Source organism: Salmo salar, chromosome 18 (genome assembly GCF_965601325.2).
Source record: "Salmo salar chromosome 18, fSalSal1, whole genome shotgun sequence".
Taxonomy (NCBI): domain Eukaryota; kingdom Metazoa; phylum Chordata; class Actinopteri; order Salmoniformes; family Salmonidae; genus Salmo; species Salmo salar.
Window position 1 is genome coordinate 46,457,501 of NC_138308.1, and position 27,158 is coordinate 46,484,658.

The window sequence follows — 27,158 nt, forward strand, 5'->3', positions numbered from 1 at the left end:
CGTAGCAGACAACAGAGAGGTAAGCACCATGGGGTGACCTGGGATGACCTTTCACCTTCCTCTGTCACATCAAACTCCCAGCCCAGTTCTATTGTCAATAGGTATTTGACCATCTGACTTATAGGTGGGGCTCTCCCCCACTACTCCCACTAGGCTGCATGTGTTCTGAGAGAGGGCAGACAGAGGGAGAGAGAGGGAGAGAGAGGGAGAGAGGGAGAGAGAGAGGAGAGAGAGAGAGAGAGGAGGGGAGAGGGGGAGAGAGGGAGAGAGAGAGACAGAGACAGAGACAGAGCGAGAGAGGGAGAGAGAGAGAGACAGAGAGAGAGGGAGGGGGAGAGGGGGAGAGAGGGAGGGGGAGAGGGGGAGAGAGGGGGAAATGGGGGGGGGTTCAATTCAAATGGCTTTATTGGCTGCTGAGTGGCGCAGCGGTCTAATTGGTTAATAGGGCTAGGGGGCAGTATTGACACGGCTGGATAAAAAAACATACCCGATTTAATCTGGTTACCACTCCTACCCAGTAACTAGAATATGCATATACTTATTACATATGGATAGAAAACACCCTAAATTTTCTAAAACTGTTTGAATGGTGTCTGTGAGTATAACAGAACTCATTTGGCAGGCAAAACCCTAAGACATTTTCTGACAGGAAGTGGATACCTGATGTGTTGTATTGCCTTTAAACCTATCCCATTGAAAAACACAGGGGCTGAGGAATATTTTGGCACTTCCTATTGCTTCCACTAGATGTCACCAGCCTTTACAAAGTGTTTTGAGTCTTCTGGAGGGAGATCTGACCGAACAAGAGCCATGGAACGATGATGTCCCATTAGACACCTGGCGCGCGAGTTCATGTTGGGTACCCTCGTTCCAATACGTTATAAAAGAGTATGCATTCGTCCACCTTGAATATTATTCATGTTCTGGTTAAAAAAGGCCCTAATGATTTATGCTATACAACGTTTGACATGTTTGAACGAACGTAAATATATTTTTTCCCCTCGTTCATGACGAGAAGTCCGGCTGGCTTAGATCATGTGCTAACAAGACGGAGATTTTTGGACATAAATGATGAGCTTTTTTGAACAAAACTACATTCGTTATGGACCTGTGATACCTGGAAGTGACATCTGATGAAGAGAATCAAAGGTAATGGATTATTTACATAGTATTTTAGATCTCCCCAACATGACGTCTAGTCTGTATCGCAACGCGTATTTTTCTGGGCGCAGTGCTCAGATTATTGCAAAGTGTGATTTCCCAGTAAGGTTATTTTTAAATCTGGCAAGTTGATTGCGTTCAAGAGATGTAAATCTATAATTCTTTAAATGACAATATAATATTTTACCAATGTTTTCTAATTTTAATTATTTAATTTGTGACGCTGACTTGACTGCCGGTTATTGGAGGGAAACGATTTCCTCAACATCAATGCCATAGTAAAACGCTGTTTTTGGATATAAATATGAACTTGATAGAACTAAAAATGCATGCATTGTCTAACATAATGTCCTAGGAGTTTCATCTGATGGAGATTGTAAAAGGTTAGTGCATCATTTTAGCTGGTTTTATGGTTTTGGTGACCCTGTCTTTGAATTGACCCTTGTAAATGTACTGTCCTAACATACTCTAAATTTATGCTTTCGCCGTAAAACCTTTTTGAAATCGTAAAACGTGGTTAGATTAAGGAGATGTTTATCTTTCAAAGGGTGTAAAATAGTTGTATGTTTGAAAAATTTGAATTTTGACATTTATTTGGATTCAAATTTGCCGCTCTTGAAATGCACCTGCTGTTGATGGAGTGCACCACGGGTGGCACGCTAGCGTCCCACCTAGCCCATAGAGGTTAAAGTACAAAAGGGAAAATAAATAAGCATAAATATGGGTTGTATTTACAATGGTGTTTGTTCTTCACTGGTTGACCTTTTCTTGTGGCAACAGGTCACAAATCTTGCTGCTGTGATGGTGCAATGTGGTATTTCACTCAGTAGATATGGGAGTTTATCAAAATTGGGTTTGTTTTTGAAATCTTTGTGGATCTGTGTAATCTGAGGGAAATATGTGTCTCTAATATGGTCATACATTGGGCAGGAGGTTAGGAAGTGCAGCTCAGTTTCCACCTCATTTTGTGGGCAGTGTTGCACATAGCCTGTCTTCTCTTGAGAGCCAGGCTTCTCTTGTCTCTGACAGTAAATGAAGGTCAGTGTGACAGAGCCTGTCTTCTCTTGTCTCTGACAGTAAATGAAGGTCAGTGTGACAGAGCCTGTCTTCTCTTGTCTCTGACAGTAAATGAAGGTCAGTGTGACAGAGCCTGTCTTCTCTTGTCTCTGACAGTAAATGAAGGTCAGTGTGACAGAGCCCCAGTAGTTATCCAGTTAACACCTTGTATTTAATGTGTATGGACTGTGATGAGGGGAAGTTATTGAGGACAGACTGAGAGAGAGTAGGAATTGACTGTCACAGCATCATGCTGCCTTTGTCAGGTTTATCAGTGGTTTGATGTAAAGCAGCCCAGTATACTCACCTCCTATGACAACTTCCTCTTATTCTTATTCTTTTCCTTTTCTAAAATATTTGTTTCTCCTCTTTCTCCCCCTCCTCCACCTCTTTCCCCCTCCTCCACCTCCACCTCCTCCACCTCCTTCCTCTTCTTATTCCTCCTCATCCTCCTCCTCCTCCTCCTACTTCCTCCTCCCCCCTCCTTCTGCCACTCCTCCCTCCTCCTCCTCCCTCTTCTTATTCCTCCTCCTCCCCCTCCTTCTGCCCCTCCTCCCTCATCTCCTCCTGCCCCTCACCTCCTCCCTCCTCCTCCTCCTCAGTTCCAGAAACAAGGGAAGGATGTGGAGAAGGTCAAACAGAGGCTGGCTGAGATCGCCAATTACGTGGACAAGGTAACGAGCAAATCAATATCTAGCCTGCGTCCCAAATTATACTCTGTGCACTACTTATGAACAAGGCCCATAGGGGTAAGGGAGTCATTTGACCAGGGCCCATAGGGATGAGGGAGTCCTTTGGGATGCTGACCCAGTCAGATATGAGCTGAGGCCAGATGAAACATCAAATGGGTCTCTCTCAGCCTGTTATGATTGAATTATGAACGGATGATTGATTCTATAAGTCCACTGAGAACTGGTGTGGAGCTGACATCAATATGGAACGTAATATGATATAGATGAGGGTTTGAATACGATCAACCATTTATCATTACTGTTGTAGAGTCAACGACAGATCTTATTAAAAGGTTTGAAGGTTTTTAAATGAGGAATTTAGAAGGTTTGCTTGGGTACATTCCAGTCACTAGGATACCTCTTCCTCTCTCATTGATTTCTCTCTCTATCTCTCTCTCTCTCTCTTTATTCCTCCCTCCCTCCCCGTCCGTCCATCCATCCCTCCTCCTCTCTCTCCCTTCCCCATCCCTCCTCCTCTCTCTCCCTTCCCCATCCCTCCCTCCCCCACTCTTTCCCTCATCCCCTCTCTCCCTCCCTCATCCCCTCCCTCCCTCCCTCCCTCCCCCATCCCTCCCCCTCTCTCTCCCTTCCCCATCCCTCCCCCTCTCTTTCCCTCATCCCCTCTCTCTCTCCCTCCCTCCCTCCCTCCCCCATCCACCCCCTCTCTCTCCCTTCCCCATCCCTCCCTCCCCCTCTTTTCCCTTCCCCCTCTCTCACCCCCTCTCTCTCCCTCAGTTTTACCGTGCCCTGAACATCCGTGTAGCTCTGGTGGGGTTGGAGGTGTGGAGCGACCAGGATAGGTGTCCCATCACCCAGGATCCCTTCACCACCCTGCATGAGTTCCTAGACTGGAGGAAACTCAAACTGCTGCCCAACAGGCCCCACGATAATGCACAGCTAGTCAGGTAACTACTACTATACTAGTACTGTACTACTACTATACTACTACTACTATTATACTACTACTATACTAATACAACTGTACTACTACTATACTAGTACTGTACTACTACTATACTAGTACTGTACTACAACTATACTACTACTACTATTATACTAATACAACTGTATCACTACTATACTAGTACTGTACTACTACTATACTACTACTACTATTATACTACTACTATACTAATACAACTGTATCACTACTATACTAGTACTATACTACTACTACTACACTACTACTACTATTATACTACTACTATACTAATACAACTGTACTACTGCTATACTACTACTATACTACTACTGTTATACTACTACTACTACTACTACTACTACTATACTACCCCCCACTACTATACTAGATATATACTACTACTATACTACTACCGCTATACTACTACTATAGTATTACTGTACTACTACTACACTACTGCTATACTACCACTATACTACTATTATACTACTACTATACTAATACAACTGTACTACTACTCTACTACCACTACACTACTACTAAATGACTACTATACTACTTCTACTATACTGCTGCTATACTATTACTGTACTACTACTACACTACTACACTACTACTACTACTGTGCTACTATACTACTACTGAGGATAATAGCAGAATATATTGCCACTCCTATATTGCCACATCTTCAATTTAATCCTACTAGAGAGCGTGTTCCCTCAGGCCTGGAGGGAAGCTAAAGTCATTCCACTACCTAAGACTAGTAAAGACCCATTTACTGGCTCAAATAGCCGACCAATCAGCCTCTTACCAACCCTTAGTAAACTTCTGGAAAGAATTGTGTTTGACCAGATACAATGCTATTTTACAGTAAACAAATTGACAACAGAATTTCAGCACGCTTGTAGGGAAGGACATTCAACAAGCACAGGACTTACACAAATAACTGATGATTGGCTGAGAGAAATTGATGATAAAATGATTGTGGCGGCCTGTCTTGTTAGACTTCAGTGCAGCTTTTGACATTATTGATCATAGTCTGCTGCTGGAAAAACGTATGTGTTATGGCTTTACACCCCCTGCTATAATGTGGATAAAGAGTTACCTGTCTAACAGAACACAGAGGTTGGTCTCTCAAATATAATCCAATTAGAATCAGGAATTCCCCAGGGTAGCTGTTTAGGCCCCTTGCTTTTTTCAATTTTTACTAACGACATGCCACTGACTTTGAGTAAAGCCAGAGTTTATATGTATGCGGATGACTCAACACTATACATGTCAGCTACTACAGCAACTGTAATGTCTGCAACACTCAACAAAGAGCTGCAGTTTGTTTCAGAGTAGGTGGCAAGGAATAAGTTAGCCCTAAATATTTCTAAAACTAAAAGCATTGTATTTTGAACAAAACACTCACTAAACCCTAAACCTTCAACTAAATCTTGTAATAAATGATGTGGAAATTGAGCAAGTTGAGATGACTAAACTGCTTGGAGTAACCCTGGATTGTAAACTGTCATGGTCAAAACATATTGATGCAGTAGTAACTAAGATTGGGAGAAGTCTGTCTATAATAAAGCGATGCTCTGCCTTCTTAACAACACTATCAACAAGGCAGGTCCTACAGGCCCTAGTTTTGTCGCACCTGTTCAGTCGTGTGGTCAGGTGCCACAAAAAAAGGACTTAGGGAAATTGCAATTGTCTCAGAACAGGGCAGCACGGCTGGCTCTTGGATGTACACAGAGAGCTAATATTAATAATATGCATGTCAATCTCTCCTGGCTGAAAGTGGAGGAGAGATTGACTTCATCACTACTTTTATTTGTGAGAGGTATTGACATGTTGAATGCACCGAGCTGTCTGTCTAAACTACTGGCACACAGCTCGGACATGCATACCCCACAAGACATGCCACCAGAGGTCTCTTCACAGTCCCCAAGTCCAGAACAGACTATGGAAAAAACACCTTATGGAACAGCGGGGACTGTGAAGCAACACAAACATTGGCACACACACACACACACACACACACACACACACACACACACACACGATAACATACGCACTATACATACACATGGATTTAGTAGTGTAGATATGTGGTAGTGGTGGATTAGGGGCCTGAGGGCACACAGTGTGTTGTGAAATCTGTAAATGTATTGTAATGTTTTTAAAATTGTATAAACTGCCTTCATTTTGCTGGACCCCAGGAAGAGTAGCTGCTGCTTTGGCAAATACAAATACTACTCTACTATATACTACTACTGTACTAATGATGTACTACTGTACAACTACTGTACTACTATACTACTACTGCACTACTACTGTACTATTATATTACTACTATATTGCTACTGTACTACTACTGTACTACTAATGTACTAGTATACTACTACTCTACTACTACTGTACTACTATTGTAATAATACTGTACTACTGCTATACTATCACTGTACTACTACTGGACTACTAGTATACTACTATATTAATACTATACTACTACTATACTACTTCTATACTACTACTACTGCTATACTCTGCCACTACTATACTACTACTGTTTTACTATACTACTACTATACACAGTTAGTTGGGTAGCTATTTTACCCAGCCATTACCGCAGCCTATCCATTAGGGCTGGGGTTACCGTAATTTCCGGAATATAAGCCGAAACTTCTTTCCCACGCTTTGAACCTCGCGGCTTAAACAATGATGCGGCTAATATATGGATTTTTCCCGCTTTCAGATTTTTTTGAAAGGAGATGACTTCAGTGGTTTCAGTGCACAGGAGGAGGAAGATAGTGACCAATGACTTTCTTGGTAGGCTACTGTTCACTGCTAATTTTTTATTTTTTGTTACAAGCCGTGTTTCGTTAAAGCCTATTTATTTTTGTTACAAGCCGTGTTTCGTTAAAGCCTATTTATTTTTGTTACAAGCCGTGTTTCGTTAAAGCCTATTTATTTTTGTTACAAGCCGTGTTTCGTTAAAGCCTATTTATTTTTGTTACAAGCCGTGTTTCGTTAAAGCCTATTTATTTTTGTTACAAGCCGTGTTTCGTTAAAGCCTATTTATTTTTGTTACAAGCCCTGTTTCATTAAAGCCTATTTATTTTTGTTACAAGCCGTGTTTCGTTAAAGCCTGTGTAAAGTTCATTTGTTTCAATGTACCGGTAGGCACCTGCGGCTTATAGACATGTGCGGTTTATTTATGTTCAAAATAATATATATTTTTTAATTCAGTGGGTGCGGCTTATATTCAGGTGCGCTTAATAGTCTGGAAATTACGGTAATTCCATTTCAGAAAGTAGACTTGACCCAAACCCACAGAAATATAATCAGTTTTACTGCATGTCTATGGTCAAACCCTTTCCACTCAACCTCACATCCAGAGAGAGATACTGTACATGTTAGTTGTTGCTCTCTCCTGCTTCTGTTGTTCTACTGTTGTTCTACTGTTGTTCTACTGGTGTTCTACTGTTGTTCTCATGTTGTTCTACTGGTGTTCTACTGTTGTTCTACTGTTGTTCTCATGTTGTTCTAGTGTTGTTCTAGTGTTGTTCTCATGTTGTTCTACTGTTTTCCAATGTTGTTCTACTGTTGTTCTACTGGTGTTCTAGTGTTGTTCTACTGTTGTTCTCATGTTGTTCTACTGTTTTCCAATGTTGTTCTACTGTTGTTCTACTGGTGTTCTAGTGTTCTTCTAGTGTTGTTCTCATGTTGTTCTACGCTGTTGTTCTCGTGTTGTTCTCGTGTTGTTCTCGTGTTGTTCTAGTGTTGTTCTCATGTTGTTCTAGTGTTGTTCTCGTGTTGTTCTAGTGTTGTTCTCGTGTTGTTCTCAGTGTTGTTCTAGTGTTGTTCTCGTGTTGTTCTCGCCTGTTGTTCTCGTGTTGTTCTAGTGTTGTTCTCGTGTTGTTCTAGTGTTGTTCTCATGTTGTTCTAGTGTTGTTCTCGTGTTGTTCTCGTGTTGTTCTCGTGTTGTTCTAGTGTTGTTCTCGTGTTGTTCAAGTGGTGTTCTAGTGTTGTTCTACTGTTCTAGTGGTGTTCTACTGTTCTAGTGTTGTTCTACTGGTGTTCTACTGGTGATCTCACTGTGTCCTAGTGGTGTTCTACGGTGTTCTAGTGTTGTTCTACTGGTGTTCTACTGGTGATCTACTGTTCTAGTGGTGTTCTCAGCTGTTCTAGTGTTGTTCTACTGGTGTTCTCAGTGTTGTTCTCATGTTGTCCTACTGGTGTTCTACTGGTGTTCTACTGTTCTAGTGGTGTTCTACTGTTGTTCTAGTGGTGTTCTCATGTTGTTCTACTGTTGTTCTACTGGTGTTCTCATGTTGTTCTACTGTTGTTCTACTGGTGTTCTCATGTTGTTCTGCTGGTGTTCTACTGGTGTTCTCATGTTGTTCTACTGGTGTTGTTTCTCTCCACAGCGGGGTGTTCTTCCAGGGTACCACCATTGGCATGGCACCCATCATGAGCATGTGTACAGCAGAGCAGTCTGGGGGCATCGTCATGGTGAGAGGCTCTGTTCCTGTTCTGACTGACTGACTCAGCAGGTTTACAACGTGTGTGTGTGTGTGTGTGTGTGTGTGTGTGTGTGTGTGTGTGTGTGTGTGTGTGTGTGTGTGTGTGGTGTGTGTGTGTGCGTGTGCATACGTATGTGTGTCAAACAAGGACAGCGTCTGAGGGTATTGAACCCTTTATGTGAAGGACCAGATCCACTTGACTGTACTGTGCTCTTTGCCACATATAGTTTAACTATGTAGGAAACCCTGCTGTTACTGACTGAGTTTACCCTCCCACGCTCCTTCCCCTCCTCCCTCCTCCCTCCCTCCCCTCCCTCCCTCCCTCCTTCTCTTGTTCTCCACCTCCCTCGTTGTTGGATTCTTGGCTCCCTCTCTCCATCCCGGCTGACATAATGCTCTCATGTGTGTCGGTCTGAGCCAGGGGACTGTAGAGGGGGTGAGCTGAGGATTTGAAGTACTGATATTAAGAAATGAGTCCCAAATGGCACCCTATTCTCTATGTAGTGCATAACTTTTGATAGGGCTCTGGTTAAAAAAAAAAAGTGTGCACTACATGGGGAATAGGGTGCCATTTGGGACGTATCCGAGCTGTTATTTACATCAGGATAACACACTTTAATGAGCCTGTTCAACGCAGGCCACGTCAACGTCAACTCAAGTGGTTATGTCATGACGCAGTACACGCCATCTTGTCCTAATAAATCAGGAGACGTATTGATTACACAAGTCGAGACCTTTTGTGTTTTAATGAGGCACAACAAACGTGGCAACATCAAATCAAATGTTATTTGTCATTTACCGTGAAATGCATTCAAGGCCTTAACCAACAATACAGTTTTAAGAAAAATAAGAGTTAAGAAAATATTTACTAAATTAACTAAAGTGAAAGAATGAAAAAGTAACAATAAAATAACAATAACGAGGCTATATACAGGGGGTACCGGTACCGAGTCAGTGTGCTGGGGTACAGGTTAGTCCAGGTAATTGAGGTAATATTGGCTCTGTATTACAGCTGGAATCCTATTGGCTCTGTATTACAACTGGAATCCTATTGGCTCTGTATTACAGCTGGATCCTATTGGCTCTGTATTACAACTGGAATCCTATTGGCTCTGTATTACAGCTGGATCCTATTGGCTCTGTATTACAGCTGGATTCTATTGGCTCTGTATTATCCTATTGGCTCTGTATTACAACTGGAATCCTATTGGCTCTGTATTACAACTGGAATCCTATTGGCTCTGTAATACAGCTGGATCCTATTGGCTCTGTATTACAGCTGGAATCCTATTGGCTCTGTATTACAGCTGGAATCCTATTGGCTCTGTATTACAACTGGAATCCTATTGGCTCTGTAATACAGCTGGATCCTATTGGCTCTGTATTACAGCTGGAATCCTATTGGCTCTGTATTACAGCTGGAATCCTATTGGCTCTGTATTACAGCTGGATCCTATTGGCTCTGTATTACAGCTGGAATCCTATTGGCTCTGTATTACAGCTGGAATCCTATTGGCTCTGTATTACAACTGGAATCCTATTGGCTCTGTATTACAGCTGGATGCTAGTGGCTCTGTATTACAGCTGGAATCCTATTGGCTCTGTATTACAGCTGGAATCCTATTGGCTCTGTATTACAACTGGAATCCTATTGGCTCTGTATTACAGCTGGATGCTAGTGGCTCTGTATTACAGCTGGATCCTATTGGCTCTGTATTACAGCTGGATGCTAGTGTGGTGCAGAGCTAGTGCCATGCGACAGCACCATGTGACAGCACCATGCGACAGCACCATGCGACAGCACCATGCGACAGCATCCAGTCTGGTGTTTATTTCTGTCCCCTGTGTTCTGTTCTGGACCACAGAGTGGAGGAGGATAAATAACTTGGAAAAGCCTCTGCTAGACCCAACTAGATTGTTTATTACGTCTTGACTTTTTCTAAAGTAATTAAGTCTTGCTTGACAGATTTTCCCCCTTTATATGTGCCAATCTCAAATTATAATAAAAAACAATGAAGGTAAAAACATACATTTGCCTTCATTGTTTTTCATTGTTTTGTTTTTTTTTTACAAATTTTTGCTCGACATTCAGGTGCAGAGAATTTGATTACGTAAGGCTATTTTGAGATTAATTTGAATGAAATTATTATATATATATATTACATTTAGGCCTAGAAAACACAATCTCTTTAGCATTTCCCTGTCTGTGCTGGAATGGAGATTTTGGTTGGTTGGTTGGATGGTTGGATGGTTGATTGGTTGTTTGGTTGATTGATTGTTCTTGTTTTTCAGGATCATTCGGACAACCCCCTGGGAGCAGCGGTTACTCTGGCCCACGAACTTGGACACAACTTTGGAATGAACCATGACACCCCAGAGCGGGGGTGTGGCTGCAGGGTGACGGTGGACCGAGGAGGCTGCATCATGACCCCCTCTACAGGGTAAGTTGGAACAGTCCAACATTGCCCCCTCTACAGGGTGAGTTGGAACAGTCCAATATGGCCCCATCCACAAGTTGGAACAGTCCAATATGGCCCCCTCTACAGGGTTAGTTGGAACAGTCCAATATGACCCCCTCCACAGGGTGAGTTGGAACAGTCCAATATAACACCCTCCACAAGTTGGAACAGTCCAATATGGCCCCCTCCACAGGGTGAGTTGGAACAGTCCAATATGACACCCTCTACAGGGTGAGTTGGAACAGTCCAATATGACACCCTCTACAGGGTTAGTTGGAACAGTCCAATATGACACCCTCTACAGGGTGAGTTGGAACAGTCCAATATGGCACCCTCCACAGGGTGAGTCTCTCTCTCTCTCTCTCAGTTAATGTCAGGTCAGACCAGAGAGTGAAGAGCAGTTCAAACACTCACAGTTCAGTTCCTTATAAACTTTAAAGGCCATGCGGCCACCACACACACCACACACACACACACACACACACACAAATCACCTTAGCGCTATTCATTAGCCCGCAGCTACAATTATTTGTTTATATCTCCGGTTGCATGTTGTTCAAGGCAGGAGATCAGCAGCTATTTCAAAGCAACACACACATACACAGCTGGGTTACTAACCTAGAGGCGAGGCGAGGCGAGGCGAGGCGAGGCGAGGCGTGGAGTTACATACTATCCTACTTCAGTGTCTCCCGTGGGAAAACAATGGGAAAACTCAGCTTTCAATGGGAAAGCTCAACTCCAATAGGACACACTACAGCTCAGTCCATAGAGCAGTAGACTCCAGTAGGACAGGCTACAGCTCAGTCCATAGAGCAGTAGAGTACAGTAGGACAGGCTCCAGCTCAGTCCATGGAGCAGTAGACTCTAGTAGGACAGGCTCCAGCTCAGTCCATAGAGCAGTAGACTCCAGTAGGACAGACTACAGCTCAGTCCATAGAGCAGTAGACTCCAGTAGGACAGACTAGAGCTCAGTCCATAGAGCAGTAGACTCCAGTAGACTCCAGTAGGACAGACTACAGCTCAGTCCATAGAGCAGTAGACTCCAGTAGGACAGGCTCCAGCTCAGTCCATAGAGCAGTAGACTCCAGTAGGACAGACTTCAGCTCAGTCCATAGAGCAGTAGAGTACAGTAGACTCCAGTAGGACAGGCTACAGCTCAGTCCATAGAGCAGTAGAGTACAGTAGGACAGGCTCAAGCTCAGTCCATAGAGCAGTAGACTCCAGTAGGACAGACTACAACTCAGTCCATAGAGCAGTAGACTCCGGTAGGACAGACTTCAGCTCAGTCCATAGAGCAGTAGACACCAGTAGGACAGACTACAGCTCAGTCCATAGAGCAGTAGACTCCAGTAGGGCAGACTACAGCTCAGTCCATAGAGCAGTAGACTCCAGTAGGACAGGCTACAGCTCAGTCCATAGAGCAGTAGACTCCAGTAGGAGAGACTACAGCTCAGTCCATAGAGCAGTAGACTCCAGTAGGACAGACTACAGCTCAGTCCATAGAGCAGTAGAGTACAGTAGGACAGGCTCCAGCTCAGTCCATAGAGCAGTAGACTCCAGTAGGACAGCTCCAGCTCAGTCCATAGAGCAGTAGACTCCAGTAGACTCCAGTAGGACAGGCTCCAGCTCAGTCCATAGAGCAGAAGACTCCAGTAGGACAGGCTCCAGCTCAGTCCATAGAGCAGTAGTCTCCAATAGGACAGGCTACAGCTCAGTCCATAGAGCAGTAGACTCCAGTAGACTCCAGTAGGACAGGCTCCAGCTCAGTCCATAGAGCAGTAGACTCCAGTAGACTCCAGTAGGACAGGCTACAGCTCAGTCCATAGAGCAGTAGACTCCAGTAGACTACAGTAGGGCAGACTACAGCTCAGCCCATAGAGCAGTAGACTCCAGTAGGACAGGCTGGAGCTCAGTCCATAGAGGAGTTGACTCCAGTAGAACAGGCTCCAGCTCAGTCCATAGAGCAGTAGACTCCAGTAGACTCCAGTAGGACAGGCTACAGCTCAGTCCATAGAGCAGTAGACTCCAGTAGACTCCAGTAGGACAGGCTACAGCTCAGTCCATAGAGCAGTAGACTCCAGTAGACTACAGTAGGGCAGACTACAGCTCAGCCCATAGAGCAGTAGACTCCAGTAGGACAGGCTAGAGCTCAGTCCATAGAGGAGTTGACTCCAGTAGAACAGGCTCCAGCTCAGTCCATAGAGCAGTAGACTCCAGTAGACTCCAGTAGGACAGGCTCCAGCTCAGTCCATAGAGCAGTAGACTTCAGTAGACTCCAGTAGGACAGGCTACAGCTCAGTCCATAGAGCAGTAGACTCCAGTAGACTACAGTAGGGCAGACTAGAGCTCAGTCCATAGAGCAGTAGACTCCAGTAGACTACAGTAGGGCAGACTACAGCTCAGTCCATAGAGCAGTAGAGTACAGTAGGACAGGCTACAGCTCAGTCCATAGAGCAGTAGAGTACAGTAGGACAGGCTACAGCTCAGTCCATAGAGCAGTAGACTCCAGTAGGACTGGCTACAGCTCAGTCCATAGAGCAGTAGACTCCAGTAGGACAGGCTACAGCTCAGTCCATAGAGCAGTAGACTCCAGTAGGACAGACTTCAGCTCAGTCCATAGAGTAGTAGACTCCAGTAGGAGAGACTACAGCTCAGTCCAAAAGAGCAGTAGACTCCAGTAGGACAGACTTCAGCTCAGTCCATAGAGCAGTAGACTCCAGTAGGACAGACTTCAGCTCAGTCCATAGAGCAGTAGACTCCAGTAGGACAGACTACAGCTCAGTCCATAGAGCTGTAGACTCCAGTAGGACAGGCTGCAGCTCAGTCCATAGAGCAGTAGACTCCAGTAGGACAGACAACAGCTCAGTCCATAGAGCAGTAGAGTACAGTAGGACAGACTTCAGCTCAGTCCATAGAGCAGTAGACTCCAGTAGGACAGACTTCAGCTCAGTCCATAGAGCAGTAGACTCCAGTAGGACAGACTACAGCTCAGTTCATAGAGCAGTAGACTCCAGTAGGACAGACTACAGCTCAGTCCATAGAGCAGTAGACTCCAGTAGGACAGGCTACAGCTCAGTCCATAGAGCAGTAGACTCCAGTAGGACAGGCTCCAGCTCAAGCCATAGAGCAGTAGATTCCAGTAGGACAGGCTACAGCTCAGTCCTTAAAGCAGTAGACTCCAGTAGGACAGGCTACAGCTCAGTCCATAGAGCAGTAGAGTACAGTAGGACAGGCTCCAGCTCAGTCCATAGTGCAGTAGACTCCAGTAGGACAGGCTTCAGCTCAGTCCATAGAGCAGTAGACTACAGTAGGACAGTCTTCAGCTCAGTGCATAGAGCAGTAGAGTACAGTAGGACAGGCTACAGCTCAGTCCATAGTGCAGTAGAGTACAGTAGGACAGGCTAGAGCTCAGTCCATAGAGCAGTAGAGTACAGTAGGACAGGCTACAGCTCAGTCCATAGAGCAGTAGAGTACAGTAGGACAGGCTACAGCTCAGTCCATAGAGCAGTAGAGTACAGTAGGTGTTTCAGAGTCTGGAGAGGTTTTATCTCTGGAGGGGACAGTTTAGACCAGGGTGGTTCAGAGTCTGGACAGGACAGTTTAGACCAGGGTGGTTCAGAATCTGGACAGGACAGTTTAGACCAGGGTGGTTCAGAATCTGGACAGGACAGTTTAGACCAGGGTGGTTCAGAATCTGGACAGGACAGTTTAGACCAGGGTGGTTCAGAGCCTGAACAGGACAGTTTAGACCAGGGTGATTCAGAGCCAGACCAGCCTTTAAAACAGCTGGAACCGATGGTGGAATAACTGTCCTCATCTCTAAGCCTCCTGCAGGACCAGGGCCCACTGACACAGGGGCAGAGTGGGAAGCTGCTGCCAGCCAGCCATCCACTGCAATCCTGCCTGTCTGTTTGTGTCTGTCCTTCATGCCTGGACTCAGGATAGAACAGGATCAATCCAGGATAGAACAGGATCGAACAAGATGGAACAGGATTGAACAAGATAGAACAGGATCAAGCAAGATAGAACAGGATCAAACCAGGATAGAACAGGATCAAACAAGATAGAACAGGATCGAACAAGATAGAACAGGAATAAAACAGGATAGAACAGGATCAAACCAGGATAGAACAGGATCGAACAAGATAAAACAAGGATAGAACAGGATAGAACAAGATAGAACTAGGATAGAACAAAATAGAACAGGATCAAACTAGGATAGAACAAGATATAACAAGATAGAACTAGGATAGAACAGGATAGAACAGGATAGAACAAGATAGAACAGGATCGAACTAGGATGGAACAGGATAGAACAGGAATAAAACAAGGTTAAAACAGGATAGAACAGGAATAAAACAAGGATAAAACAGGATAAAACAAGATAGAACAGGATCTATCCTGTTCCATCCTAGTTCGATCCTGTTCTATCTTGTTTTATCCTGTTTTATCCTTGTTTTATTCCTGTTCTATCCTGTTTTATCCTTGTTTTATTCCTGTTCTATCCTGTTCCATCCTAGTTCGATCCTGTTCTATCTTGTTCTATCCTGTTCTATCCTGTTCTATCCTAGTTCTATCTTGTTATATCTTGTTCTATCCTAGTTTGATCCTGTTCTATCCTAGTTTGATCCTGTTCTATCTTGTTCTATCCTAGTTCTATCTTGTTCTATCCTGTTCTATCCTTGTTTTATCTTGTTCGATCCTGTTCTATCCTGGTTTGATCCTGTTCTATCCTGTTTTATTCCTGTTCTATCTTGTTCGATCCTGTTCTATCCTGTTTTATCCTTGTTTTATTCCTGTTCTATCCTGTTTTATCCTTGTTTTATTCCTGTTCTATCCTGTTCCATCCTAGTTCGAACAGGAATAAAACAAGGATAAAACAGGATAGAACAGGAATAAAACAAGGATAAAACAGGATAGAACAGGATCGAACAAGATCGAACAAGATAGAACAAGGATACAACAAGATAGAACAGGATAGAACAAGATAAAACAAGGATAGAACAGGATAGAACAAGAGAACTAGGATAGAACAAGATAGAACAGGATCAAACTAGGATAGAACAGGATAGAACAAGATAGAACTAGGATAGAACAGGATCAAACTAGGATAGAACAAGATAGAACAGGATCAAACTAGGATAGAACAAGATAGAACAGGATAGAACAGGATCGAACTAGGATAGAACAGGATAGAACAAGATAGAGTAGGATCGAACAGAGGGCTATTTGATGGGGAATTGCAGGATGGAACCCAGCCCAAGTTCAGGGGTTAGGGGTCAAGGGGCCCAGCATTGACTCTCTGTTTGAGGTGGTGGGGACTGCAGTTAGTCCCAGACACCCTCAGGAGGAACGCTTGGAAACAGTCTTAACACAGTCTGGAGTGTCTTCCGCCTGCGGTCAACCCCAGACAACCACAAATGTACACGTTAGTACCCAGTTACTGGAACCACTTTACTAGGCCCCAGGGACCACAGCTGGTAGATGCCATTCAATTAAAGTGTATGTCTCTCTCTCTCTCTCCCTCTCCCTCTTCTCTCCTCTCTGTCTCTCTCTCTCTCCCTCTCCCTCTTCTCTCCTCTCTGTCTCTCTCTCTCTGTCTCTCTCTGTCTCTCTGTCTCTGTCTCTCTGTCTCTGTCTCTCTCTCTCTGTCTCTCTCTCTGTCTCTCTCTCTGTCTCTCTCTGTCTCTCTCTGTCTCTCTCTGTCTCTCTGTCTCTGTCTCTCTCTCTTCTGTCTCTCTCTCTGTCTCTCTCTCTGTCTCTCTCTCTGTCTCTCTTCTGTCTCTCTCTGTCTCTCTGTCTCTGTCTCTCTCTCTCTGTCTCTCTCTCTGTCTCTCTCTCTCTCTCTCGCTCTGTCTCTCTCTCTCTGCTCTGTCTCTCTCTCTCTGCTCTCTCCTCTCTCTGTCTCACCCTCTCTCTCTCTCTCTTGCTCCTCTCTCTCCTTCTCTCCCCTCTCGCTCCTCTCTCTCCCTCTCTCCCTCTCTCCCCTCTCTCCCCTCTCTCCCTCTCTCCCCCCCCTCTCCTCTATCTCCCCTCTTTCTCTCTCCTCTCTCCCCTCTCTTCCCTCTCCCCCTTCTCCCCTCTCCACACTCTCTTGCTCTCTCTCCATTTCCATGTACAGTCATTATTTTCCCATTCTAGTTCACTAGATCTGTGCAGAGTAGACCAATTCTCCCTGCGTTTGGCTCTCATCAGTAACATCTGGACTGGAAGAGTGGAAGAGTCTGTACAGCCGTACATGTGTTTTGTTGCATGGTCTCCTAACTGGAGACGGACTGGGGCTGAGTTCACGGAAAGCAAACTGAGGAAGCAAACTGAGGGGCTGCATGGGATAGTATCAGTAACAGTTAGAAAGAGATGGAAACAGTAGTTGTAGAGTTGGAAACAGTAGACGTAGAGTTGGAAACAGCTGTTGTAGAGATGGAAACAGTTGTCGTAGAGTTGGAAACAGTAGTTATAGAGTTGGAAACAGTAGTTGTAGAGTTGGAAACAGTAGTTGTAGAGATGGAAACAGTAGTTGTAGAGTTGGAAACAGTAGTTATAGAGTTGGAAAAAGTAGTTGTAGAGTTGGAAACAGTAGTTGTAGAGATGGAAACAGTAGTTGTAGAGTTGGAAACAGTAGTTATAGAGTTGGAAACAGTAGTTGTAGAGTTGGAAACAGTAGTTGTAGAGATGGAAACAGTAGTTGTAGAGATGGAAACAGTTGTTGTAGAGATGGAAACAGTAGATATAGTGTTGGAAACAGTAGTTGTAGAGTTGGAAACAGTGTTTGGAGAGTTAGAAACAGTAGTTGTAGAGATGGAAACAGTAGTTGGAGAGATGGAAACAGTAGTTGGAGAGATGGAAACAGTAGTTGGAGAGTTGGAAACAGTAGTTGGAGAGATGGAAACAGTGGTTGTAGAGTTGGAAACTGTAGTTGGAGAGATGGAAACAGTTGTTGGAGAGTTGGAAACAGTAGTTGTAGAGATGGAAACAGTAGTTGGAGAGATGGAAACAGTAGTTGGAGAGTTGGAAACAGTAGTTGGAGAGATGGAAACAGTGGTTGTAGAGTTGGAAACAGTAGTTGGAGAGATGGAAACAGTTGTTGGAGAGTTGGAAACAGTAGTTGGAGAGATGGAAACAGTAGTTGGAGAGATGGAAACAGTAGTTGGAGAGATGGAAACAGTAGTTATAGAGTTGGAAACAGTAGTTGTGGAGTTGGAAACAGTGTTTGGGAGATGGAAACAGTAGTTGGAGAGTTGGAAACAGTAGTTGGAGAGATGGAAACAGTAGTTGTAGAGATGGAAACAGTAGTTGGAGAGTTGGAAACAGTAGTTGGAGAGATGGAAACAGTAGTTGGAGAGTTGGAAACAGTAGTTGGAGAGATGGAAACAGTTGTTGGAGAGTTGGAAACAGTAGTTGGAGAGATGGAAACAGTAGTTGGAGAGTTGGAAACAGTAGTTGTAGAGATGGAAACAGTAGTTATAGAGTTGGAAACAGTAGTTGTGGAGTTGGAAACAGTGTTTGGGAGATGGAAACAGTAGTTGGAGAGTTGGAAACAGTAGTTGGAGAGTTGGAAACAATAGTTGTAGAGATGGAAACAGTAGTTCTAGAGATGGAAACAGTAGTTGTAGAGATGGAAACAGAAGTTGGAGAGATGGAAACAGTAGTTGGAGACATGGAAACAGTAGTTTTAGAGATGGAAACAGTAGTTGTAGAGTTGGAAACAGTGTTTGGAGAGTTGGAAACAGTAGTTGGAGAGTTGGAAACTGTAGTTGGAGAGTTGGAAACTGTAGTTGGAGAGTTGGAAACTGTAGTTGGAGAGTTGGAAACAGTAGTTGGAGAGTTGGAAACAGTAGTTGGAGAGTTGGAAACAGTAGTTGGAGAGTTGGAAACAGTACTTATAGAGTTGGAAACAGTAGTTGTAGAGATGGAAACAGAAGTTGGAGAGTTGGAAACATTGTTTGGAGAGATGGAAACAGTAGTTGGAGAGTTGGAAACATTGTTTGGAGAGATGGAAACAGTAGTTATAGAGTTGGAAACAGTAGTTGTAGAGATGGAAACAGAAGTTGGAGAGTTGGAAACAATGTTTGGAGAGATGGAAACAGTAGTTATAGAGATGGAAACAGTAGTTGTAGAGATGGAAACAGTAGTTGGAGAGATGGAAACAGTAGTTGGAGAGATGGAAACAGTAGTTGGAGAGTTGGAAACAGTAGTTGGAGAGATGGAAACAGTAGTTGTAGAGTTGGAAACAGTAGTTATAGAGTTGGAAACAGTAGTTGTGGAGTTGGAAACAGTGTTTGGGAGATGGAAACAGTGGTTGGAGAGTTGGAAACAGTAGTTGGAGAGATGGAAACAGTAGTTGTAGAGATGGAAACAGTAGTTGGAGAGATGGAAACAGTAGTTGGAGAGATGGAAACAGTAGTTGGAGAGTTGGAAACAGTAGTTGGAGAGATGGAAACAGTTGTTGGAGAGTTGGAAACAGTAGTTGGAGAGATGGAAACAGTAGTTGGAGAGTTGGAAACAGTAGTTGTAGAGATGGAAACAGTAGTTATAGAGTTGGAAACAGTAGTTGTGGAGTTGGAAACAGTGTTTGGGAGATGGAAACAGTAGTTGGAGAGTTGGAAACAGTAGTTGGAGAGTTGGAAACAGTAGTTGTAGAGATGGAAAACAGTAGTTCTAGAGATGGAAACAGTAGTTGTAGAGATGGAAACAGAAGTTGGAGAGATGGAAACAGTAGTTGGAGACATGGAAACAGTAGTTTTAGAGATGGAAACAGTAGTTGTAGAGTTGGAAACAGTGTTTGGAGAGTTGGAAACAGTAGTTGTAGAGTTGGAAACTGTAGTTGGAGAGTTGGAAACTGTAGTTGGAGAGTTGGAAACTGTAGTTGGAGAGTTGGAAACTGTAGTTGGAGAGTTGGAAACAGTAGTTGGAGAGTTGGAAACAGTAGTTGGAGAGTTGGAAACAGTAGTTGGAGAGTTGGAAACAGTAGTTGGAGAGTTGGAAACAGTACTTATAGAGTTGGAAACAGTAGTTGTAGAGATGGAAACAGAAGTTGGAGAGTTGGAAACATTGTTTGGAGAGATGGAATCAGTAGTTGGAGAGTTGGAAACATTGTTTGGAGAGATGGAAACAGTAGTTATAGAGTTGGAAACAGTAGTTGTAGAGATGGAAACAGAAGTTGGAGAGTTGGAAACATTGTTTGGAGAGATGGAAACAGTAGTTATAGAGTTGGAAACAGTAGTTGTAGAGATGGAAACAGAAGTTGGAGAGTTGGAAACAGTAGTTGGAGAGATGGAAACATTATTAGTATTCAGTCAGTCTCTCTGTTCTCTCTACCTTCCACCACTACAGTATTAGTATTCAGTCAGTCTCTCTGTTCTCTCTACCTTCCACCACTACAGTATTAGTATTCAGTCAGTCTCTCTGTTCTCTCTACCTTCCACCACTACAGTATTAGTATTCAGTCAGTCTCTCTGTTCTCTCTACCTTCCACCACTACAGTATTAGTATTCAGTCAGTCTCTCTGTTCTCTCTACCTTCCACCACTACAGTATTAGTATTCAGTCAGTCTCTCTGTTCTCTCTACCTTCCACCACTACAGTATTAGTATTCAGTCAGTCTCTCTGTTCTCTCTACCTTCCACCACTACAGTATTAGTATTCAGTCAGTCTCTCTGTTCTCTCTACCTTCCACCACTACAGTATTAGTATTCAGTCAGTCTCTCTGTTCTCTCTACCTTCCACCACTACAGTATTAGTATTCAGTCAGTCTCTCTGTTCTCTCTACCTTCCACCACTACAGTATTAGTATTCAGTCAGTCTCTCTGTTCTCTCTACCTTCCACCACTACAGTATTAGTATTCAGTCAGTCTCTCTGTTCTCTCTACCTTCCACCACTACAGTATTAGTATTCAGTCAGTCTCTCTGTTCTCTCTACCTTCCACCACTACAGTATTAGTATTCAGTCAGTCTCTCTGTTCTCTCTACCTTCCACCACTACAGTATTAGTATTCAGTCAGTCTCTCTGTTCTCTCTACCTTCCACCACTACAGTATTAGTATTCAGTCAGTCTCTCTGTTCTCTCTACCTTCCACCACTACAGTATTAGTATTCAGTCAGTCTCTCTGTTCTCTCTACCTTCCACCACTACAGTATTAGTATTCAGTCAGTCTCTCTGTTCTCTCTACCTTCCACCACTACAGTATTAGTATTCAGTCAGTCTCTCTGTTCTCTCTACCTTCCACCACTACAGTATTAGTATTCAGTCAGTCTCTCTGTTCTCTCTACCTTCCACCACTACAGTATTAGTATTCAGTCAGTCTCTCTGTTCTCTCTACCTTCCACCACTACAGTATTAGTATTCAGTCAGTCTCTCTGTTCTCTCTACCTTCCACCACTACAGTATTAGTATTCAGTCAGTCTCTCTGTTCTCTCTACCTTCCACCACTACAGTATTAGTATTCAGTCAGTCTCTCTGTTCTCTCTACCTTCCACCACTACAGTATTAGTATTCAGTCAGTCTCTCTGTTCTCTCTACCTTCCACCACTACAGTATTAGTATTCAGTCAGTCTCTCTGTTCTCTCTACCTTCCACCACTACAGTATTAGTATTCAGTCAGTCTCTCTGTTCTCTCTACCTTCCACCACTACAGTATTAGTATTCAGTCAGTCTCTCTGTTCTCTCTACCTTCCACCACTACAGTATTAGTATTCAGTCAGTCTCTCTGTTCTCTCTACCTTCCACCACTACAGTATTAGTATTCAGTCAGTCTCTCTGTTCTCTCTACCTTCCACCACTACAGTATTAGTATTCAGTCAGTCTCTCTGTTCTCTCTACCTTCCACCACTACAGTATTAGTATTCAGTCAGTCTCTCTGTTCTCTCTACCTTCCACCACTACAGTATTAGTATTCAGTCAGTCTCTCTGTTCTCTCTACCTTCCACCACTACAGTATTAGTATTCAGTCAGTCTCTCTGTTCTCTCTACCTTCCACCACTACAGTATTAGTATTCAGTCAGTCTCTCTGTTCTCTCTACCTTCCACCACTACAGTATTAGTATTCAGTCAGTCTCTCTGATCTTTTGATCTGTAGAGTGTAAACTGCTAGCTGCACTGTGATGTCTCCTCCTTCCCCTCAGGTCACATTATAATATTGATGTTAGAACGCAGGGTTGGTGGTCAGACACAGCGTGGGTTCACACACACACACACACACACACACACACACACACACACACACACACACACACACACACACACACACACACACACACACACACACACACACACACTCAAAGAGAATCATCAAAGGCAGCCTTGACAGTGAGATCATTTCAAAACACGTAAAAATATCCTCATTGCATATTTATAGACATATCAGATGTCTATTAACCTAAACAAAAAAAAAATGTCATTTCGAAGTGAGTCGTGGAGATGTCGTTTTCATTTACTGGTCTCAGAACATCTGTTACTTTAAAACGCCCCAAAGGAGAGGAGAGGAGAGGAGAGGAGAGGAGAGGAGAGGAGAGGAGAGGAGAGGAGAGGAGAGGAGAGGAGAGGAGAGGAGAGGAGAGGAGAGGAGAGGAGAGGAGAGGAGAGGAGAGGAGAGGAGAGGAGAGGGGGAGAAAAGAGAGGAGCGAAGCGAAGAGGAGAGGAGAAGACAGAGAGAGAGGAGAGGAGAGGAGAGGAGAGGAGAGGAGAGGAGAGGAGGGAGAAGGGGAGAAAAGAGAGAAGACAGGAGAGGAGAAGACAGGAGAGGAGAGGAGGAGAGGAGAGGAGGAGAGGAGAGGAGAGGAGGAGAGGAGAGGAGGGGAGGGGAGGGGAGGGGAGAGGAGAGTAGGGAGGAGGGGAGAAAAGAGAGGAGAGGAGAGGAGAGTAGGGAGAAGGGGAGAAAAGAGAGGAGAGGGGAGAGGAGGGGAGGGGGAGAAGAGAGGAGAAGAGAAGAGGGGAGAAGAGAGGAGGGGAGAAGAGATGCAGGGCAAAGCTTGTTTTGCTGCTCTCATTCTCAAAGCAACAAAGGGTCTCCTCATTTTAGCGTTTCATCAAATCTCTGGACAGAAATGAAAGAGTAACCGAAACACCTCGGCTCCGTCCCATACTGCACCCTGCCGTCCTGGACACGTCCCTCTTCTTCTAACCCACCTGTCCTCCACAGAAACACCTCGGCTGCGTCCCATACTGCACCCTGCCGTCCTGGACACGTCCCTCTTCTTCTAACCCACCTGTCCTCTACAGAAACACCTCGGCTGCGTCCCATACTGCACCCTGCCGTCCTGGACACGTCCCTCTTCTTCTAACCCACGTGTCCTCCACAGAAACACCTCGGTTTCCTGCATTCACTGGAAATCAGAGAGAATCATGGGAGTTTTCACCACTGCCTTGTTATGGTCACAGGAGCTTCTAGTGTGTCTGTGTCGTTGGTCTAACAGCACCATATATTTCACACACTGGCCTTTATTCTACATGGATGGAATATGTGTGGATTATAAAAGTGTTTTTATGGTAGAGCATTGAGTCATGCCATATTGCCTGTTTTTACCATGTTCATCCCTCACACCCGTGTAGCCTAATAACGGTCTCTGATCGGCGTCACAAACCAAATGGCCTCGAGACTGTTAGGTAGACCGTCAGCACGTTCCGGATCATTCCAACCGTTGTGGTTGGAGGTTGAGTCCACGTGTACTCAGCTCAGACAGACTGTGTGGCTCAGTCGATGTGGCCCATCTTTCTACACAAACTGTGTCTGTGACTGTGGCTTGCTTGATGTGGTCTCTTCTCCCTTGTTGAGTCTTTTGTGTTTGTTTCATTGAATTGTAAAAAGCTCTGAACTCCAGCCTGTTCATGAACATACATTGGGGATGGAATAGAGGGGATATTTATTTATTTGTATTTATTTATTTCACCTTTATTTAACCAGGTAGGCAAGTTGAGAACAAGTTCTCATTTACAATTGCGACTTGGCCAAGATAAAGCAAAGCAGTTCGACACATACAACAACACAGAGTTACACATGGAGTAAAACAAACATACAGTCAATAATACAGTAGAAAAATAAGTCTATATACAATCTGAGCAAATGAGGTGAGATAAGGGAGGTAAAGGCAAAAAAAAGGCCATGGTGGCGAAGTAAATACAATATAGCAAGTAAAACACTGGAATGGTAGATTTGGGGTGGAAGAAAGTGCAAAGTAGAAATAGAAACAATGGGGTGCAAAGGAGCTAAATAAATCAATACTTTAATACAGTAGGGTAAAAGGTAGTTGTTTGGGCTAAATTATAGATGGGCTATGTACAGGTGCAGTGATCTGTGAGCTGCTCTGACAGCTGGTGCTTAAAGCTAGTGAGGGAGATAAGTGTTTCCAGTTTCAGAGATTTTTGTAGTTCGTTCCAGTCATTGGCAGCAGAGAACTGGAAAGAGAGACGGCCAAAGGAGGAATTGGCTTTGGGGGTGACCAGAGAGATATACCTGCTGGAGCACGTGCTACAGGTGGGTGCTGCTATGGTGACCAGTGAGCTGAGATAAGGGGGGACTTTACCTAGCAGGGTCTTGTAGATGACCTGGAGCCAGTGGGTTTGGCGACGAGTATGAAGCGAGGGCCAGCCAACGAGAGCGTACAGGTCGCAGTGGTGGGTAGTGTATGGGGCTTTGGTGACAAAACGGATGGCACTGTGATAGACTGCATCCAGTTTATTGAGTAGGGTATTGGAGGCTATTTTGTAAATGACATCGCTGAAGTCGAGGATCAGTAGGATGGTCAGTTTTACGAGGGTATGTTTGGCAGCATGAGTGAAGGATGCTTTGTTGCAAAATAGGAAGCCAATTCTAGATTTAACTTTGGATTGGAGATGTTTGATGTGAGTCTGGAAGGAGAGTTTACAGTCTAACCAGACACCTAGGTATTTGTAGTTGTCCACATATTCTAAGTCAGAACCGTCCAGAGTAGTGATGCTGGACGGGCGGGCAGGTGCAGGCAGCGATCGGTTGAAGAGCATGCATTTAGTTTTACTTGCATTTAAGAGCAGTTGGAGGCCACGGAAGGAGAGTTGTATGGCATTGAAGCTCGTCTGGAGGGTTGTTAACACAGTGTCCAAAGAAGGGCCAGAAGTATACAGAATGGTGTCGTCTGCGTAGAGGTGGATCAGAGACTCACCAGCAGCAAAAGCGACATCATTGATGTATACAGAGAAAAGAGTTGGCCCAAGAATTGAACCCTGTGGCACCCCCATAGAGACTACCAGAGGCCCGGACAACAGGCCATCCGATTTGACACATTGAACTCTATCAGAGAAGTAGTTGGTGAACCAGGCGAGGCAATCATTTGAGAAACCAAGGCTACTGAGTCTGCCGATGAGGATGTGGTGATTGGCAGAGTCGAAAGCCTTGGCCAGGTCAATGAATACGGCTGCACAGTATTGTTTCTTATCGATGGCGGTTAAGATATCGTTTAGGACCTTGAGCGTGGCTGAGGTGCACCCATGACCAGCTCTGAAACCAGATTGCATAGCGGAGAAGGTGCGGTGGGATTCGAAATGGTCAGTAATCTGTTTGTTGACTTGGCTTTCGAAGACCTTAGAAAGGCAGGGTAGGATAGATATAGGTCTGTAGCAGTTTGGGTCAAGAGTGTCCCCCCCTTTGAAGAGGGGGATGACCATAGTCGCTTTCCAATCTTTAGGAATCTCAGATGACATGAAAGAGAGGTTGAACAGGCTATTAATAGGGGTTGCAACAATTTCGGCAGATAATTTTTTAAAGAAAGGGTCCAGATTGTCAAGCCCAGCTGATTTGTAGGGGTCCAGATTTTGCAGCTCTTTCAGAACATCAGCTGACTGGATTTGGGAGAAGGAGAAATGGGGAAGGCTTGGGCGAGTAGCTGTGGCGGGTGCAGTGCTGTTGACCGCGGTAGGGGTAGCCAGGTGGAAAGCATGGCCAGCCGTAGAAAAATGCTTATTGAAATTCTCAATTATAGTGGATTTATTGGTGGTGACAGAGTTTCCTCTCCTCAGTGCAGTGGGCAGCTGGGAGGAGGTGCTCTTATTCTCCATGGACTTTACAGTGTCCCAGAACTTTTTTTAGTTTGTGTTGCAGGAAGCAAATTTCTGCTTGAAAAAGCTAGCCTTGGCTTTTCTAACTGCCTGTGTATATTGGTTTCTAACTTCCCTGAAAAGTTGCATATCACGGGGGCTGTTCGATGCTAATGCAGAATGCCACAGGATGTTTTTGTCTTGGTTAAGGGCAGTCAGGTCTGGAGTGAACCAAGGGCTATATCTGTTCCTGGTTCTAAATTTCTTGAATGGGGCATGCTTATTTAAGATGGTGAGGAAGGCATTTTTTTTAAATAACCAGGCATCCTCTACTGATGGAATGAGGACAATATCCTTCCAGGATACCCGGGCCAGGTCGATTAGAAAGGCCGATTAGAAAGGCCTACTCGCTGAAGTGTTTCAGGGAGCGTTTGACAGTGATGAGTGGAGGGAGGAGCTAGAGGGGATAGAGGGGAGGGAATCAAGGAGATAGAGGTGATAGAGGGGATAGAGGGGAGGGGATAGAGGAGGTAGAGAGGATAGAGTGGATAGAGGAAATAGAGGGGATAGAGGAGAGAGAGGGGAGGAGATAGAGGAGATAAAGGAGAGGGGATAGAGGAGATCAAGGAGAGGAGATAGAGGGGAGGAGATAGAGGAGATAAAGGAGAGGGGATAGAGGAGATAGAGGGGATAGAGGAGATAAAGGAGAGGGGATAGAGGAGATAAAGGAGAGGGGATAGAGGAGATAGAGAAGGTAGAGGAGATGGAAGGGGATAGAGAGGATAGAGGGGATAAAGGAGAGGGGATAGAGGGGATAGAGGAGATGGAAGGGGATAGAGGAGATAGGGGGGATAGAAGAGATAGAGGGGATAGAGGAGATAAAGGAGAGGGGATAGAGGAGATAAAGGAGAGGGGATAGAGGAGATAGAGAAGGTAGAGGAGATGGAAGGGGATAGAGAGGATAGAGGGGATAAAGGAGAGGGGATAGAGGGGATAGAGGAGATGGAAGGGGATGGAGGAGATAGAGGAGATGGAAGGGGATAGAGGAGATAGGGGGGATAGAAGAGATAGAGGAGATAGAGGAGATAAAGGAGAGGGGATAGAGGAGATAAAGGAGAGGGGATAGAGGAGATAGAGAAGGTAGAGGGGATAGAGAAGGTAGAGGAGATAGAGAAGGTAGAGGGGATAGAGAAGGTAGAGGAGATAGAGGGGATAGAGGAGACAGAGGGCATGGACAAGGAAAGGAACCATATTCTTTGTATGAACAGTCACACACTCACGTACACACACACACACACACACACACACACAC

At 44.5% G+C, this 27,158-nt stretch overlaps 1 protein-coding gene across 1 annotated transcript in view; it reads left to right on the forward strand.

The window, feature by feature from the left end:
- Positions 1–27,158, forward strand: part of LOC106577343 (disintegrin and metalloproteinase domain-containing protein 12) — a 103,192-nt gene that overhangs the window by 23,210 nt on the left and 52,824 nt on the right. Inside the window, exons 2-6 of the mRNA XM_045701159.2 lie at positions 1–19; positions 2,820–2,891; positions 3,684–3,853; positions 8,289–8,373; positions 10,677–10,825. The exon at positions 1–19 is cut by the window's left edge and continues 48 nt beyond it. Of these exons, the coding sequence (XP_045557115.2) occupies positions 1–19; positions 2,820–2,891; positions 3,684–3,853; positions 8,289–8,373; positions 10,677–10,825 (495 nt within the window). The remainder of the gene's footprint in view (positions 20–2,819; positions 2,892–3,683; positions 3,854–8,288; positions 8,374–10,676; positions 10,826–27,158) is intronic.